The 17,253-nt window shown below is 44.0% G+C and overlaps 1 protein-coding gene across 5 annotated transcripts in view; it reads left to right on the top strand.

Annotated features, from left to right (window-relative positions):
- Nucleotides 1–17,253, top strand: part of PAK1 (p21 (RAC1) activated kinase 1) — a 119,978-nt gene that overhangs the window by 71,626 nt on the left and 31,099 nt on the right. For all 5 annotated transcript variants that reach the window (XM_084639214.1, XM_084639213.1, XM_084639217.1 and 2 more), the window contains 5 exons: nt 1,157–1,194; nt 7,716–7,832; nt 8,484–8,661; nt 13,854–13,917; nt 14,867–14,915. In XM_084639214.1, the coding sequence (XP_084495340.1) occupies nt 1,157–1,194; nt 7,716–7,832; nt 8,484–8,661; nt 13,854–13,917; nt 14,867–14,915 (446 nt within the window). The remainder of the gene's footprint in view (nt 1–1,156; nt 1,195–7,715; nt 7,833–8,483; nt 8,662–13,853; nt 13,918–14,866; nt 14,916–17,253) is intronic.

Raw genomic sequence — 17,253 nt, 5'->3', positions numbered from 1 at the left:
AGGCTTGCTGCGCGAAACAGCTGTTTTGCGCGCGGCAAGCCTGGGAGGGAGGAGAGGGGGAGAAGCGGAGTGGCGGTGGCGCGCTCAGGGGAGCAGGCAGAGCGGAGGCGAGCTGGGGCGACGGGGGCACATTTCTAGGGGCGGCATGGCCGGTGCCGGAATGCCACCCCTAGAAATGTGTCGCCCCAAGCACCTGCTTGTTTTGCTGGTGCCTAGAGCCGGCTCTGTCTGTGGCAGTGAGGTTGGGGCTGGGGAAGTCATGGTTCTGGGGCCTCTTTTAAAAACTGCTCAAAGAAGCGAGAAATGTCTTGGAATTTGTAATAGCTTCCCCTGCTGGGGTCTGTGTGCTCCATCCTCAGTTCTTGAGTGCTTCTGCACAGACTTTTGTTCACTGGCATTTTTCACTCTTCTGGAAAAGCCTGCATAAGGCCCTGGCTACATGTATTGCGCCAACAGTAGGGGCTGGTTTACATAGAGGATCAGAACCTGCTGTTGCTACCAGCTAAGGTCACAGGTTTGTTACCCACCAAACACCCCTGGTGGTGGCTCAGCATCTGAGATGGCTGCATTCCAGTGCTGGGGGAAGTGACATGTATATCTTGGAAAGCACTTCTGGACTTTTCGGAACAAAAGGTGTCACATTAGTAGTGGGACAAAAACATGGAATATCTACACCTGGAACTATACTTTAAGTCTTCTTCATAATACTCTGTCCCTTTTTAATTTTTTTTTAAGTGCTAAGCTGTTCTTGATCATCTGCTACCCTTGCATTCTCTAGAGGCCAAAGATTGAAGAAAAACACCTTTGAGCACTTCTGAGTTTTCCATTTGTATTCATGGGGCTCAGTATGCTAGTCTGGTGTCTTGTGGCTAAGGCACTGGACTGGGACCCAGGAGATCTGGGTTGAATCCCTGGTTCTGCCACAGACTTGCTGTGTGATGCAGGGTAGGTCACTTAAACCCCTTAATCACTCTGTGCCATGAGTCACAATCTGTGAATTGGGGATAATACTTCCTTTCTCCTACCCTCTGTTTAGCTTGAAAGTTCTTAGGAGCAGTGTTTGTCACTATGGGTTCGTGCAGTGCCTGGCATGCTTGGGCAGCAATACAAGTAATTTATAATAATTCCAATTGTATCTGTTCTGTTTTGTTTTCAGATAAATCTGCAGAGGAGTACAGTTCATCAAATACACTGGTGAGCTTTCTGTTTCTTTTATTAATGTTTGTTTCATAGAATCATAGAATATCAGGGTTGGAAGGGACCTCAGGAGGTCATCTAGTCCAACCCCCTGCTCAAAGCAGGACCAACCCCAACTAAATCATCCTAGCCAGGGCTTTGTCAAGCCGGGCCTTAAAAACATCATATATTTTTTATATTTTAAGTTTAACAATGTGCATAAAATAAAACTATAGCTGTAGAGACATTTTTATATTTAAAATCAACATTCTCTTTCACTTCTAGCCTACCCAAAATATGGCTGAGCAGCTAAGTTCCCTCTAAGCAGCGAGGCTGTGTCGCCGTGCAGTTGTCTGTCAAGCACTGCGCACGTGCTTACAGCTGCGGAGGGCAGAGATGCCTCTCCCCCAGCCCTGGACCTGCCGGGGCACCCCAGAACCAGCCTGGCCCAGACAGTACCTGGTTTATCATGGCACCGGGCCCACACTCGGCAGGGGCCCCGCAGCCCGGCCCGGTGCTCCACTTCACTTGTGTTGCAGCCCAGCGGCTGCAAGACTGGCTCCTCTCCAGCCCCTCCCTCACGCTTCTCTAGGCCCACTGGCCCAGGGCTTCTACGACCCCGCTCCCCCCAACCCACTTGCTCCTCTCAGGTGGCCGGCTGAGGGCTCCTCTCTCTGCCTCCATCACCCACCAGTAGGCAGCAGCCGCTGGCTGCCTGCCAGTGACAGGGAGAGGCGGGGCGGGAGGGGGCCGAAAGGAGCCCACAGCCGCTGCTGCTGCTCTGGGCTGCTGGTGAGGGACGTGCTGCGGCCGGCGGAGAGGCGCCCGATCCAAACCCAGCCCAAGCCCGGAGCTGCTGTGGGAAGAGAGTCCTCTCTCCTCACTATAGTCCTGGAGCCCCCTCCTACATCCCAAACCCCTCATCCCTATGTTGGTGCACATAACAAAATTCATCCCACACATGTGTGGGAAGAATTAGAGGGAACACTGCTAAGCAGAATTAATTGTCATCTTAACTTTTAAAAATTGGTATAAATTGGGGTGTCTGTCATTCTGGCCTACAAATGTTTCTTTTCCTTTTCCTGTAAACTCTGCTATTGAGTTTACTGCTTTATATTCCAAGTGATTTTTGTTAGCGAATATTGCTGCGTTCATAGAAACAGATCTATTTCTGGACTCTATATTAGTGAACAGCAGTTTCCCCTATGCGAAATAATCTGGAAAATGAAAGCCAGCCTGTTTTTTATCAGATATCAATAAATGTCTATGGTCTGACCAAATTTAATTATTAGCATGCAAGGTCTGATTAGTGAACCACTGTTGATGATTAACTAAATTAATCTTGACAAATAAAATGAAAGGTCTTCTCTCTTCTTGACCTGTACTCCAACTATTCCAGCACATGTTCAGCACCTCCTTTTACTGAGAAGATACAATTTAAAAGTTTTGCTGTTTGTTGGACATTGGAGGTGTGTGTGTGTGTGCGTGTGTGCGGTATTTTTTAAGTAAGCAAACACAAAAGGATTAAACAAAATAATTTACAAAAATATAACCGCTCCATCATCATCTTAGATTCATAGATATTTAGGTCAGAAGGGACCATTATGATCATCTAGTCTGACCTCCTGCACAACGCAGGCCACAGAATTTCACCCACCACTCCTACAAAAAACCTCACACTCATATCTGTGCTATTGAAGTCCTCAAATAGTAGTTTAAAGACTTCAAGGAGCAGAGAATCCTCCAGCAAGTGACCCATGCCCCATGCTACAGAGGAAGGCGAGAAACCTCCAGGGCCTCTTCCAATCTGCCCTGGAGGAAAATTCCTTCCCGACCCCAAATATGGCGATCAGCTAAACCCTGAGCATATGGGCAAGATTCATCAGCCAGATACTAAAGAAAATTCTTTCCTGGGTAGCTAGGATCCCACCCCATCTAATATCCCATCACAGGCCATTGGGCCTATTTACCATGAATATTTAATTACCAAAACCATGTTATCCCATCATACCATCTCCTCCATAAAGTTATTGAGTTTAAAATCTTAAAGCCAGATAGATCTTTTGCCCCCACTGCTTCCCTTGGAAGGCTATTCCAAAACTTCACTCCTCTGATGGTTAGAAACCTTCGTCTAATTTCTACTCTAAATTTCCTGGTAGCCAGTTTATATCCATTTGTTCTTGTGTCCACATTGGTACTGAGCTTAAATAATTCCTCTCCCTCTCTGGTATTTATCCCTCTGATATATTTATAGAGAGCAATCATATCTCCCCTCAACCTTCTTTTAGTTAGGCTAAACAAGCCAAGCTCCTTGAGTCTCCTTGCATAAGACAAGTTTTCCATTCCTCGGATCATCCTAGTAGCCCTTCTCTGTACCTGTTCCAGTTTGAATTCATCCTTCTTAAACATGGGAGACCAGAACTGCACCCAGTATTCCAGGTGAGGTCTCACCAGTGCCTTGTATAACGGTACTAAAACCTCCTTATCCCTACTGGAAATATCTCTCCTGATGCATCCCAAGACCACATTAGCTTTTTTTCACGACCATATTACATTGGCAGCTCATAGTCATCCTATGATCAACCAATACTCCAAGGTCCTTTTCCTCCTCCGTTACTTCTAATTGATGCGTCCCTAGCTTATAACTAAAATTCTTGTTATTAATCCCTAAATGCATTTCCTCACTACAATACCTTTATCTGGAGTGAGTTTGCTGTCTCTTCATCCAGAGGCAATGCATGCCTATCCAACTATGTTTGGGTCTGCCTTATAAAGGAAACGGAAAACTTACATTGTAAGCTTTTGTAACTGTTTCCTCTTGTTGTAAAAATGTGTCTGTCATTAGTAACTTAAACTGTTTAACTGTGCTAACATCTAATAAGGAAGCGGGAAGCTGTCATCTTGCCTGGCTGTTGACCTGGGGCCTGATTCTGTGAGGAGCTCAGCAGCCTTATCTTACTAATTTTTGAGTCAGAACCTCCTTAGGTAACGTTCAATGTCTTGCAGAATTAGGCCCTCAAATTTTGATAAAGCAAGCGCCCCTCAGTTTTTAAATGTATGAGGAAGGCTGGAGACGTAGGGTCAGTTAAACTTACTAACTTTTACGGATGTAACTTTGGTTTAATATTGTCATATTATTGTCTCTCTGCCAGCTCTAAGGAACTGGTGGGAAACCGAACAATCAAAACTAAAAATGAACCCAAAGCATGAAGACAAATATTACTGTTGTGGTGATCAGGGGAAATATGCACTTTGATACAGTCACTATTTTGTAAAGTAATACTAGGATTTTTAAATCTAGTCTATTTCAAAATAATAAATAAAAGTAATTTCAGGTTCTACTCTTCTCCCTGAGTAGCCCTTGCTAATTTTTGTAGTTTTACAATCACACTTAAATTTGTCCTGTTTCTGTCCCACACGAACAGGAGAATGACAATAACAGGGAAACTGTGAAATTGACTGTATACAAAGTGTGCTCAGATAAACAAAGGAAACTGGAAAAATAGAGAAGTTTTGTTTTTACCAGTCTTTGTTATAGTCAGTTTAGGCTGTCACTTCTATCAATAGTAAGTTTACAAAAAATTCAGGCAGTAGTGATTTTGGTTTTTGTTTGTTGACTGTGTCCCTTATGTAGGAAGGGATTGTGAAGTGTATTATTTTTCAGTTATGAATATGTAGAAATAAGGAGACTCTATCAGATTTGAAAAGGCTTTCTAGATCCATATAGCTACTATATCCCATATGTATTACTGAAGTAGGACCTGTCAGTATTGAGCCTGATCCACAACACTAAATTTGATTTCAGCCTGATCCTTTAACTTTGGAAAAGTGTGTGGATTTGGATCTAAACTTCATGGCTTGGGCCCAATCCTGACCATAATATGGAAAGGGGTGGCATGCAGACCTTCCACAGCATCAGTGCAGGGGACAGTGTCTGACTGCTGCTGGAGAATATGGTATCGCTGTAAGGATATAGAGGTGCTGAGGCCACAGTGATCTCAGCCATCTGTTTAGGTGAGAACAAGTCAGTCTTGTTTCTCAGTAGGTGAGACCATAACAAACACCGTGCAACGGAAGTTAATCTGCACCCAGAGCCGTGTTATTTATTACTCTGGTTATTAAAATCAGTGCGGTGCTTCTGCCAACCCTTGTTTTGTTGGCACAGCAACATGCTTTAGCTGTGCTAACAATCTGCCCAGGATCTATTCCTGCCACTTAGGGTTGTCCCAGAATGAGAATCTACTGGAAAAGCAGGTTGGTTTCTTTTGCACGGGAGGCGGGGGGGGGGGGGGGGGCGGTACTGGTACTAATCACAGGTGTGGTCACTATTTTTAATAATATCTTTGGGAAAGAAGTAGCGAGCCTGTCTGTTTGCTTGCCATACTTGAAGAAAAACTCTCACAGTCCCTAGACTCAAAGTGGCACAAAACAAATCTGAGGACTGAAAACTACCTTCACCTGTAGCTGGGTGACATGATGGCTCAGGAGAATGGTAAATGAAGAAGGAGCCCTTTATTCTCTAAGAGCCCTGTTCAGATCTGTCCCAGATCATTACCATCTGATGACTGTTGGTAGACTTCGTTCAATTCCCAGTGGGACAGGTGTCCTAGGCACATTTCATAATGTCGATTTGGATATGCAGGTCACCACTAGTTGCTTTGATTTGGGAACATTTTATGCATAAATCATGCTGCTTTCAGGGACATAGGTATTAAGCACATATAGACCAGATTAAAAACAAGTCAGATATCCACACTGTAGGAGCTGTGTAAAATATGGGTGCTGGACATACTGCTGTTGAGTCCAGTCCTAAAATCGGAAGCCTCTTACCTAAAATTGCAGTGTACTTTGCACTAGATCAGATTTAGATGACCTGAACCAAAACATGGGATCCAAACACCCCTGAACTATGCAGTTTGGATCTGCACCCAAAATTTTGTTTCCTGGACACATCTCTAGATCAAACTGACTTCTATTAAATTCAGTTTTGGTCATTACAAATGTGCAGTGAGAGACAGTCCCCACCGGGAGCGCCTAGAACCTAGTCAGATGAAAGATTATTATTATTATTGTGGTGCACTGAGAAACTTGTTGGAATTGCAAGCTATCACTTTGAGTGGTATGGGGTGTTTCCTGGTCCTGCTCGTAAGTTAGGGGGTCTGTAGGGAAACATACACTCACTCATCAATCTGCAGAGAACAATTCAAGAACAAGGTGGGGTGAGTTGTGCCTTGCTGTCTTATGGAGCAGCCTGCTTTGTCTATCTCTGATTTTGGTTACTGTGTGTTATCATTCTGGATTCTAAGAATAAAAGTAATTATGTTCCAACCTTCCAGAAAGACCAAAAACCCCCCAAAAACCCACCATAAAATACTCTGATTTTTGTTTGTATGCCATGAGCATAAGTTATCCCCATTGTATAGAGGGGAAATCGAGGCACAGATCTCTTTAAATTGAAAACAAGCTTTTCCTGCTTCTAAAGATCAGTCTCTTCATACAGCCATGTGCAATTGCAGTCCCTTTTATCTGGCTTTGTGGTTTCATGTAATGAAAAAAATCATGTAGCAAAGTATAGTTTTGACTTAGCCTCATTCTACAATCTGACCATGTGTAGAGCTTCATCGCCTTCAATGACACTTCATACCCCTGCTGATCTGAGCAGCTAGTCAAAGTTCGAGGCCCTAGGGCTTTCTAGTTGGGAATAGAAGTCAGTGATGGAGTCTGGTATTTTGCAACATTGTTTATTTACAAGGAATGTAGAAAATCCTGTTTCCCTGAGAATGAATCAAACAGGGTACAATGTTCTGGCTCTCAGCACCCAAACTACTCTTTCCAGATAGTACCCCAGATTTCTTTAGGTTATTTTCAGGATTAAGTTGCCAGCTGCTTACTCAGTGTCTCTCCCATGCTTTTTGCGTAGACACCTTTGGTCAAACCATACCCAGTGGATCTCTCCACCCACATAATGCTAATTTCTGGGCAGCCCTCTCTCTTAAGTGAGGGCTTGTGCTAAACCCATTTGAAATGGAATGTGTTGGTTAAGCTCTTAACAGGTTCCCTGCAGGGACATTTCAGGATCAGAGCCTTAGCTAGTAATTTATAGTGCAATACTATTTCTATAAACAACCAGAAATATCTGATATTGAGGCGTTGCTGCATAATGCATCTCAAATTACCTCCAGCGTGCATTACTATCCAACAGAGAATTTTGAGCAAGCCTTCAGGAGTCCAAGAAACCTGGTTAATGGATTTCTTTTAGGGCCTGATCCTGCAAACACCCATGTGCTCATGTGAATAGTTCCATAACTTTCCTAGTGGGTTTAAGTGTTTGTATGCGTAGGCCATCAAATTGTCACTTTATAGCATAATCCAAGAGATCTGACCACGGTTTCTTGTCAAACCCATTTGATAATCATTCCAGTTGTGATTTGAAGGGCTTAAATGTTAGAAGCATGATTCCATTTCTGTGGGGAGTGATTTAAAAAAAAAATTATTCTGGGACTCCAAAGGCTATCTTTTGTCTTTTAACCAAAATGCAGAATGTGAAGGCTGTATCAGAGACCCCTGCAGTACCGCCAGTTTCAGAAGATGAAGATGACGAGGATGATGCTGCTCCACCCCCCGTGATAGCTCCACGACCTGAACACACAAAATCAGTGAGCAAGCTGGAAATCTTTGTTCCCTTCCTACAGATTTCACTACTTTGGGCTAGTCTGCAACTTGAGTCTGGCCAGGGTAAGGGGTGGTGCACAGCTGCACTTCCCCAGGAACATACTTGAGAACAAATTGTGACCCAGAGTATGTCTATATTTTGAGCTGGGTGTGTGATTCCTAGCTCGAGGAGACATAGTCACGCTAGCTCTGATTGAGCTAGCATGCTAAAAATAGCAATATGGCCGGGGTGGCAGGAGGTGTGGGGGTTAGCCTCCCCAAATACGTATCTATGGTCTGAGATGGGTACATACTTGGAGCGCCTACCCCTCCTGTTGCATGTCACTGCAGCCAAACTGCTATTTTTAGCGTGCTAGGCGATCAGAGCCAGCATGAGTATGTCTCCTTGAGCTGGGAATCACACTCCTTTGCTCTGGGAGAGGAGTAAATTACTTCATGGCTTTTCATAGAGCAGCTTAATGGAGTAGCTTCCGTGCATCCAACCATGGAGCTCTTAATGTTGTAATGCTATTTACTGTAGTAATATTTCTTTCAGTGTTTGGCACATGCTACTGCTAAGGACATATGTCTTGTGCATAGCGGTCTTTTATTTTTAATCTTCCTTTAATAAAACATATTTGCCTCCCAACGCAAAGGTGTACACCCGTTCTGTGATAGAGCCCCTTCCACCGCCTCCTACCAGAGATGTGGCCACCTCGCCTATCTCTTCACCCTCTGAAAACAACACAGCATCCCCTGACACAATGACCAGGAATACAGAGAAACAGAAGAAAAAGCCGAAGATGTCAGATGAAGAAATCTTGGAAAAATTAAGTATGTCATCTTTTAAAATCCATATTCTGATTTATTTGGTGACTTAGAGGCAAATTCCGTTCCCAAATCCTTAATAAGCAGAGATCCTGTGACAGTTACATTCTGAGATCTTTCACTTCAGGCTTCATTTGATGACTCAATGTTTGTGTTATTCAATGACCAATTCAAGTGCAAATTTAAGCACCGAGAGACTTATTTTCGGGCATGCTGAGTATGATGATTACAAGTGAAGCCCAGTGGGAGCTGCAGATGCTCAAACCCTGTGGCAATTAAGCCCTGAATATAGACATATATATTTTTTTCAGTGTGAAAGCTGAAGCCAACCTAGATGTTGCTTTTTCTCAACTCTAGGATAATTATATTTAACTTTGTTAGGCTGAAGGTGAGCAAAGCGTGTTACTGTGACCCAAACCAAAAAACCACCCAAAAAACCTAAATAAAATCAGCAAAAGGATATAGCTAGAAAACTTCCACATTGCTCTCCTCCCATAGACACCATGGCCTAAAGGGACTGGTGCCCAACATGAGGCCGGCACCTTTTTGAAGGGGACTGGTGGTCAGAGGGTCGGTTGCTCACTCACCATTTTCTGTAAATCAGGTCCTGGTAAGGCATCTCAAAAATTGAGATGCCCCAAATCACTGGTTGTTTTGGAAAACATAGGCCCAGCTTTCCATCATGTCTCCCAATGGTTCAACAATTGCTTTCTATCTGTAACATTTTAAAAGCATTCTGGTACAGCTGAGAGCAGCAGCAACCCTCAGAAAATCTTCTCCCCTCTTAGAATCATAGAATCATAGAATATCAGGGTCGGAAGGGACCCCAGAAGGTCATCTAGTCCAACCCCCTGCTCGAAGCAGGACCAATTCCCAGTTAAATCATCCCAGCCAGGGCTTTGTCAAGCCTGACCTTAAATACCTCTAAGGAAGGAGATTCTACCACCTCCCTAGGTAACGCATTCCAGTGTTTCACCACCCTCTTAGTGAAAAAGTTTTTCCTAATATCCATTCTAAACCTCTCCCACTGCAACTTGAGACCATTACTCCTCGTTCTGTCATCTGCTACCATTGAGAACAGTCTAGAGCCATCCTCTTTGGAACCCCCTTTCAGGTAGTTGAAAGCAGCTATCAAATCCCCCCTCATTCTTCTCTTCTGCAGGCTAAACAATCCCAGCTCCCTCAGCCTCTCCTCATAACTCATGTGTTCCAGTCCCCTAATCATTTTTGTTGCCCTTCGCTGGACTCTCTCCAATTTATCCACATCCTTCTTGAAGTGTGGGGCCCAAAACTGGACACAGTACTCCAGATGAGGCCTCACCAATGTCGAATAGAGGGGAACGATCACGTCCCTCGATCTGCTGGCTATGCCCCTACTTATACATCCCAAAATGCCATTGGCCTTCTTGGCAACAAGGGCACACTGCTGACTCATATCCAGCTTCTCGTCCACTGTCACCCCTAGGTCCTTTTCCGCAGAACTGCTGCCTAGCCATTCGGTCCCTAGTCTGTAGCTGTGCATTGGGTTCTTCCGTCCTAAGTGCAGGACCCTGCACTTATCCTTATTGAACCTCATCAGATTTCTTTTGGCCCAATCCTCCAATTTGTCTAGGTCCTTCTGTATCCTATCCCTCCCCTCCAGCGTATCTACCACTCCTCCCAGTTTAGTATCATCCGCAAATTTGCTGAGAGTGCAATCCACACCATCCTCCAGATCATTTATGAAGATATTGAACAAAATCGGCCCCAGGACCGACCCTTGGGGCACTCCACTTGATACCGGCTGCCAACTAGACATGGAGCCATTGATCACTACCCGTTGAGCCCGACAATCTAGCCAGCTTTCTACCCACCTTATAGTGCATTCATCCAGCCCATACTTCCTTAACTTGCTGACAAGAATACTGTGGGAGACCGTGTCAAAAGCTTTGCTAAAGTCAAGAAACAATACATCCACTGCTTTCCCTTCATCCACAGAACCAGTAATCTCATCATAGAAGGCGATTAGATTAGTCAGGCATGACCTTCCCTTGGTGAATCCATGCTGGCTGTTCCTGATCACTTTCCTCTCATGCAAGTGCTTCAGGATTGATTCTTTGAGGACCTGCTCCATGATTTTTCCAGGGACTGAGGTGAGGCTGACTGGCCTGTAGTTCCCAGGATCCTCCTTCTTCCCTTTTTTAAAGATTGGCACTACATTAGCCTTTTTCCAGTCATCCGGGACTTCCCCGGTTCACCACGAGTTTTCAAAGATAATGGCCAGTGGCTCTGCAATCACAGCCGCCAATTCCTTCAGCACTCTCGGATGCAACTCGTCCAGCCCCATGGACTTGTGCACGTCCAGCTTTTCTAAATAGTCCCTAACCACCTCTATCTCCACAGAGGGCTGGCCATCTCTTCCCCATTTTGTGATGCCCAGCGCAGCAGTCTGGGAGCTGACCTTGTTAGTGAAAACAGAGGCAAAAAAAGCATTGAGTACATTAGCTTTTTCCACATCCTCTGTCACTAGGTTGCCTCCCTCATTCAGTAAGGGGCCCACACATTCCTTGGCAATTCACATTCTTCCCAACAAAACCAAATAAAAGGGACTTTCCCCACTAAAACTCCCACTCCCTTAAACAGAAGCCTTTACCAGCCCCTGCTCCAAAACCTGGGTAAAATTGCTATCCTGAAGGTCCCCAACCTCTGACGTTTAAGTAGTCAGTTGGCACAAGCAAATTTTAAAAATGTAAGACAATAAAACATGACTTGCAGATCAACTGTAACACAAATATGAATCAATGAAATCCAGGACCAGCTCCTCAACTGGTATAAATTAGGGTAGCGCCTCTGAAGGCAATTAGGAAAAAACTTTCCAACTCTCAGGGTAGTTAAGCTCTGGAATAGACTTCCAAGGGAGGCTGTGGAATCCCTGTCATTGGAGGTTTTTAAGAACAGGATGGGTAAACATCTGTCAGGGCTGGTCTAGATTTACTTGGCCCTGCTTCAGCACAATGGGCTGGATTAGATGACCTCTCGAGGTCCCTTCTAGCCTGACATTTCTGTGATTTACTGTTGTTTGTGTTACCGTGGTCCCCAGTCATGGATCTGGACCCCATTGTGCTCGGTGCTGCACAAATACAGGCCCAAAAGACAGCCCCTGGCCCCAGAGAGCAAAGGAGTGACTATTGTGTAACAAAAGGCTATTAAATAGAATCCGCTGAATAATTTAATTTAATTTAAGGCAATGTGAGTGCAACACTTGCAAAGTCACCACAGCTGTGTTGTGTTAAATGCGTCAGCCTTGCTGGATCTGCTTTAAAGGGCCATGTGTTCTGCATTGTGTTAATTCTTTCACATTGGTGCCTTTAGCAACACCCTCTGGCAGCTGCAAGATTGTTTTTTTGCTAGCTTTGCCATCCATTGTCTCCCCAGTGTAATTCTGTTGAAGAGAGCAGAGTTGAACTTGCTCATACTGGGGTTCAAGTTTGGCCCATAGATGGGTTTTCTGACAACCACTTAGAGCTCCTGCAAACATAATTAGGAACATAAGAACAGCCATACGGGTCAGACCAAGGTCCACCTAGCTCAGTATCCTGTCTTCTGACAGTGGCTAATGCCAGGTGCTTCAGAGGGAGTGAACGGAACAGGTCATCATCAAGTGATCCATCCCATCACCCTTTCCCAGCGTCTGGCAAAGTTTAACAGCTTTTCTTGCACCTGCAAATATAGAAAGATTTTAAAGAACTTTTAGCGCATATGCAGCACTTTGCAAACCTTACTAATCTTGCCAACCTCCTGTGAGGCAGGGAAATATTACCCCATTTTACAGATGGGGACCCTGAAGCAGAGATTAAGGCCAACGTTTAATAATATCCCAACTCCTCCTAAATCCTGTCATTACCCCTCTCTAGCAGTTATCAAACTTACAGTCTGAACCCAAGGCCCAGGCCTTACACTGGAAAAGAGGTGTCTTGAGCCCTTGCCTAGCAGTTCATCCTCAAGGAGCAATGGTCATTTTTATAATTGTGGTGTCAATTCTTGCTTTGTGTAGTTGGGCTGCCCCCTTGTTCCTCTCCATTACTTCTGTCTGCCCCAGATCCTGTGTTTTGGCTGCGCCCCAGTGGTGTCTGAAAATAGCCTGTTTTTACATCGCTTGCCACTGGGTTTCCAGGCCTCATTACTAAATGCAAAGTGGTCTGCAAAGGCTACTATGCATCTAGTTGGTATTTCTTGCTCAGCTCTGGGCACTTGTGAAAATCCCACCATATACTGACTGCTCAGGTAACTTGCAAACACTAACTTTGAAAAACGCTTCTGTTCCCAATTCCCATATTAACTCCTAGAATGGCACCGCTTTGGCTCTTTCCATCTGCCTGTGCTTTCAGAAAGGTTGGCTTTAATTTCCCCTCTGATTCCCAACCTACCCAGGGGGATGATGATACTTCCTTACCCCTCACAGGTGTTGTGAAGATCAAAGCTCTTTGCAAACAGTAACTGGAAGGACAAGTAACATTGAAATCGAAACACTCCACTGATTTTTGACAAAGGTCTTCTAGAAACCAGGAAGGTTTCTCTCAGAATCCTGCCTGGTTTCCTGCCAGGTTGCCAGCCAGGCAGACTGCCTTGGAACCAGGCATCCCAGGGCTTCCAGGGTCTGTGGCTTTGGGGCAGCCCACCAGGCAATATGCCCTGCAGCTGGGGACCCCCCTGGCTTCCAAGGTGTGGCACTGGGGCAGCCCCTTAAGCAGTCTGCCCCATGCGAGGGTTCTGTCCCCTTCCATGGAGAACTTCAACATTTTGGGGTTTTGTTCCAAATTGGAATGAAACCAGATCTCCAGCTATCAAAATCCTCTGTGAAATGGAATATTTTCCTCTGCCCAGCTCTACTAGGTACAAATCCCTATCCTCTACACTCAGCCCTCTCCCTTCAAGGGAGCTGAGCAGCCGTGCTGGTGGGAAAGTATGAGGATCCACCGCATGTTAACTGTGGTGACAGTGAAGCTTATGGCCTTCCAGCAAACGAGTTCTCTTTTGAGCCCTGATTCTGCAGAGAACTCCATGTGAGCAGCTCCTGCATCTGCCCAGTGCAGCCGCAGGCATTTACCCATGCAGAGCTCATTGTGAGGTTGGGGCCTTGATGCATAACGGATTGCTTTTGCATTGGTGTATAACAAGAATTTTAAATCACGCTCTTCCTCCTTTTTTTTTTTTTAAAGGAAGTATCGTGAGCGTGGGGGACCCCAAAAAGAAATACACACGGTTTGAGAAGATCGGGCAAGGGTTAGTATATGCTGCTTCCCCCCACTCACTATACACACAGCAGAAAACCCAAGCTGGGTTTGTTTGCTGGAAACAGTATCATAACATTTTCCTTCCTTCCCCCTCCCCTCATACTCTTGAGTCATAGTGACTGTGAGGTTTTGTGTGATTGTTTAATATTAAAATACATGTCATTAGATGACCGTGTTGCTAAATATATCTGTGTGCAGGGAAAGAACTGCTTATTTCTAGTGCGCATCTTCAAATTACAGATTTGCTTTCAGAATTAACCCTCTCTGCTCAGCGTTGGTTTTGTGTCCCCTCGCAATGGGGTGTAGGAGGAGGAGTATCAGATGTACTACCTCTTTCTTTACTGACTTTATTTTTTAAGATGGCTGTTGATCTATTGTACAAATGTTTTCTCCCTGTAGTGAGTATACAGATGGTTAACTTTTGTTCCATTTAAAACTATGCAGGCTTCTCTCTCTCTCTCTCTCTCTTTGGGCCATTAAAGACAATGGAAGATTTGCTACTGAATCCAGTGGGTGCAGGATCAAGTTTTTTGTCCCTCATTACAAATGCCATGACTGTCTTGCCTCGCTGATTCAGTCTACCCTTTAATCTCTGCCATGTTGCGGGAACCTTGGTGCTGTCATGTCAGTTTAGATGGGATCAAATCGAATGATGGGATCAAATGTTCCGAATTAGTGATTTTCCAGAACAAGGTTCAGTCCAAGACCCTAACCATGTCAAGAGATTGTTGTGTTCTATGTCACTTTTTAGCCATTGGGGTTTGCTCATAAATATTTCCGATTGCTATTTGCTCTTGGAAGTGTTGTGCGGAAACAGAGTTGAAATGAAATGTTCATTTAAGATAAAAATTTAATGGATTGGAAAATTCTTCTTTTATGTAAAGATATCCCTCTTGCTGCTTAGCACTAATCATGTGTTTTCTCTCCTCTTTGATTAGCGCTTCAGGCACAGTATATACTGCAATGGATGTAGCTACAGGACAGGAGGTGAGTGCTGCCAGATTACTTCTTCACTGGGCTTTGGAAGAGGCCCTACAAATTCTAATTGACACTACCAAATATAGAGCTTATTTCAAAGATTCATGACATGTAGCTTTTAATGAGAACGCTTGGTTTAATTTAATGAGAGGCCTGGGCTAGTGGTCTGAGCATAAGACTGGAAAAAACGAGGCGCTCCTAAATTCTACACCCTGCCTAACTTCACATTTGGAAGGATTTTTTTTTTCTTTTTGCAGCCATGAGGATGGGGGTGTGTGTGTAAAAATATACTAATTATATGTGATATTAACATACATGTTGTATATTCACCTGTATAGTTCAATTTCCCTGAGCTCTTCCATAGAGGGGCCCATCTACTCTATCCTCATTTAAGTCCCCCTTAAAGACCCACTTTCTATCCACTGCCTACAGGGAATCTAATTGACCTGCTCCGAAAATCTTTGTTTCTCTTTCTCAGTACAACCTCTGTCTACTTGCTTGTCTGCCCTAAGGCTGATAGATCACTGAGGCAGGTACGATCCCATTCTGAATGTCTAGAAAGCACCAGCACATCATGGGCAGTACCATAAACTAATGACGATGGTTTCACAGCACCTCAGAAAATAAGGTCCTATATATTACGTCTATTAGACAAATAAGAATTTTGCAATGATAGAATAATGTTCATTCTAATAATATTAAAGCTAGTGTTGAGATAAACAGGAAAGTTTGTAGTATTATTGGTACTTGAAATATAGGTCAATTTTGCAATTATACAAAGCCAACAATTAAATACCAGTAGTCTTGCAACTATCTGCTTTTTGCTGACACTATTAGGGACTGAAAAGGGGGGAGATGACAAAGCACTAATATAAGTTTGAGTTCGCATTTTTGAAAAGGGGAACCATGTTGACTGCTGCTTGTTTCTTGCAATTCCTTTGGAAAAGTAGTATGAAAGTTCATTGTCCCTGTATGTTGCCTCTTAGGATCCCTTTGCTGAGTTCCATACTGATACTCAAACTCATTATACACAACTGCGTAACCCATGGACTTAAATTACTTCCAGTAATTCCTGGTTCTCAACTTGGTGAGAGCATGATCAGGCCCTAGACTTTACATTCCTGAAATCCTTCCTTGTATTCAGTTAACCCATTCCTTGCTACACGGAGTTCAAGTCATTTTTGGACAGCGGTATCAATCTTTCCTATTATTCTGAAGTTCATTGACATTGAATGGCAGCACATTTAAAAGTAATAAAAGGAAATATTTTATTTATACAATGCATGTAACCTGTGCAACTGCTTGTCACAATATACAACAGGCTAAGAACTTAGTAGGATTATAAAAAGACTCTACAACTATATGGATAATGAACATCCAGAGTTACTAGTGTATGAATTAAAAATAAAAGATGAAACCAGAATTTTGGAAGGGATGGATGCTTCAGTGCATAAGCCACACACTGACTAATGGATTAGAAAGAAACTTTCCCAGGGGAGTGTGGGGGCAGGCTATCCCATAACTATATACTAGAGGCCTTCTTTGCTCTGAAGTGTCTGATACTGGTTACTGTCAGACAAAATAGAGGGGTGGGTTAGTTGGACCACTGTTCTGATCCAGTCTGGCAATTCCTGTGCTCCTAGGTTCTCACCACTTCTTCTTTAGATCCAAGATGGCTTCTCCTCTGGCTGTGTTCTATATTCCATGTGTCATAAAACTGTCTTGTTTATAAAAGGAATCTCTTTGACTGTTAGGCTGTTTGTTATCTAACTGATATATGGGTGGTTAAAATTCCCCTGATCTAGGGATTTCTTGTCTTCCAGCTCTGTGAGGTCTGGAGCAGATACCCTCTGTTTTTCATTCCTCCTGTCCTAAGGGAACAAATGTTACCACTGCATGTTTGGCTGTCAAACTGTTGACAAGCAGCACGTTCTCTCTATTCTCACCTGTGTCAGGGTTTCCTCTAGCATCTATCACCATAATATCTAAGTGCTGATTGTACCTATCATAGAATATCAGGGTTGGAAGGGACCTCAGGAGGTCACCTAGTCCAACCCCCTGCTCAAAGCAGGACCAATCCCCAACTAAATCATCCCAGCCAGGGCTTTGTCAAGCCTGACCTTAAAAACTTCTAAGGAAGGAGATTCCACCACCTCCCAAGGTAACGCATTCCAGTGTTTCACCACCCTCCTAGTGAAAAAGTTTTTCCTAATATCCAACCTAAATCTCCCCCACTGCAACTTGAGACTATTACTCCTTGTTCTGTCATCTGCTACCACTGAGAACAGTCTAGATCCATCCTCTTTGGAACCCCCTTTCAGGTAGTTGAAAGCAGCTATCAAATCCC

This window comes from Lepidochelys olivacea (genome assembly GCF_965140295.1).
Source record: "Lepidochelys olivacea isolate rLepOli2 genome assembly, chromosome: 1".
Taxonomy (NCBI): Eukaryota; Metazoa; Chordata; order Testudines; family Cheloniidae; genus Lepidochelys; species Lepidochelys olivacea.
This window is presented reverse-complemented; position numbering and strand designations above follow the sequence as displayed.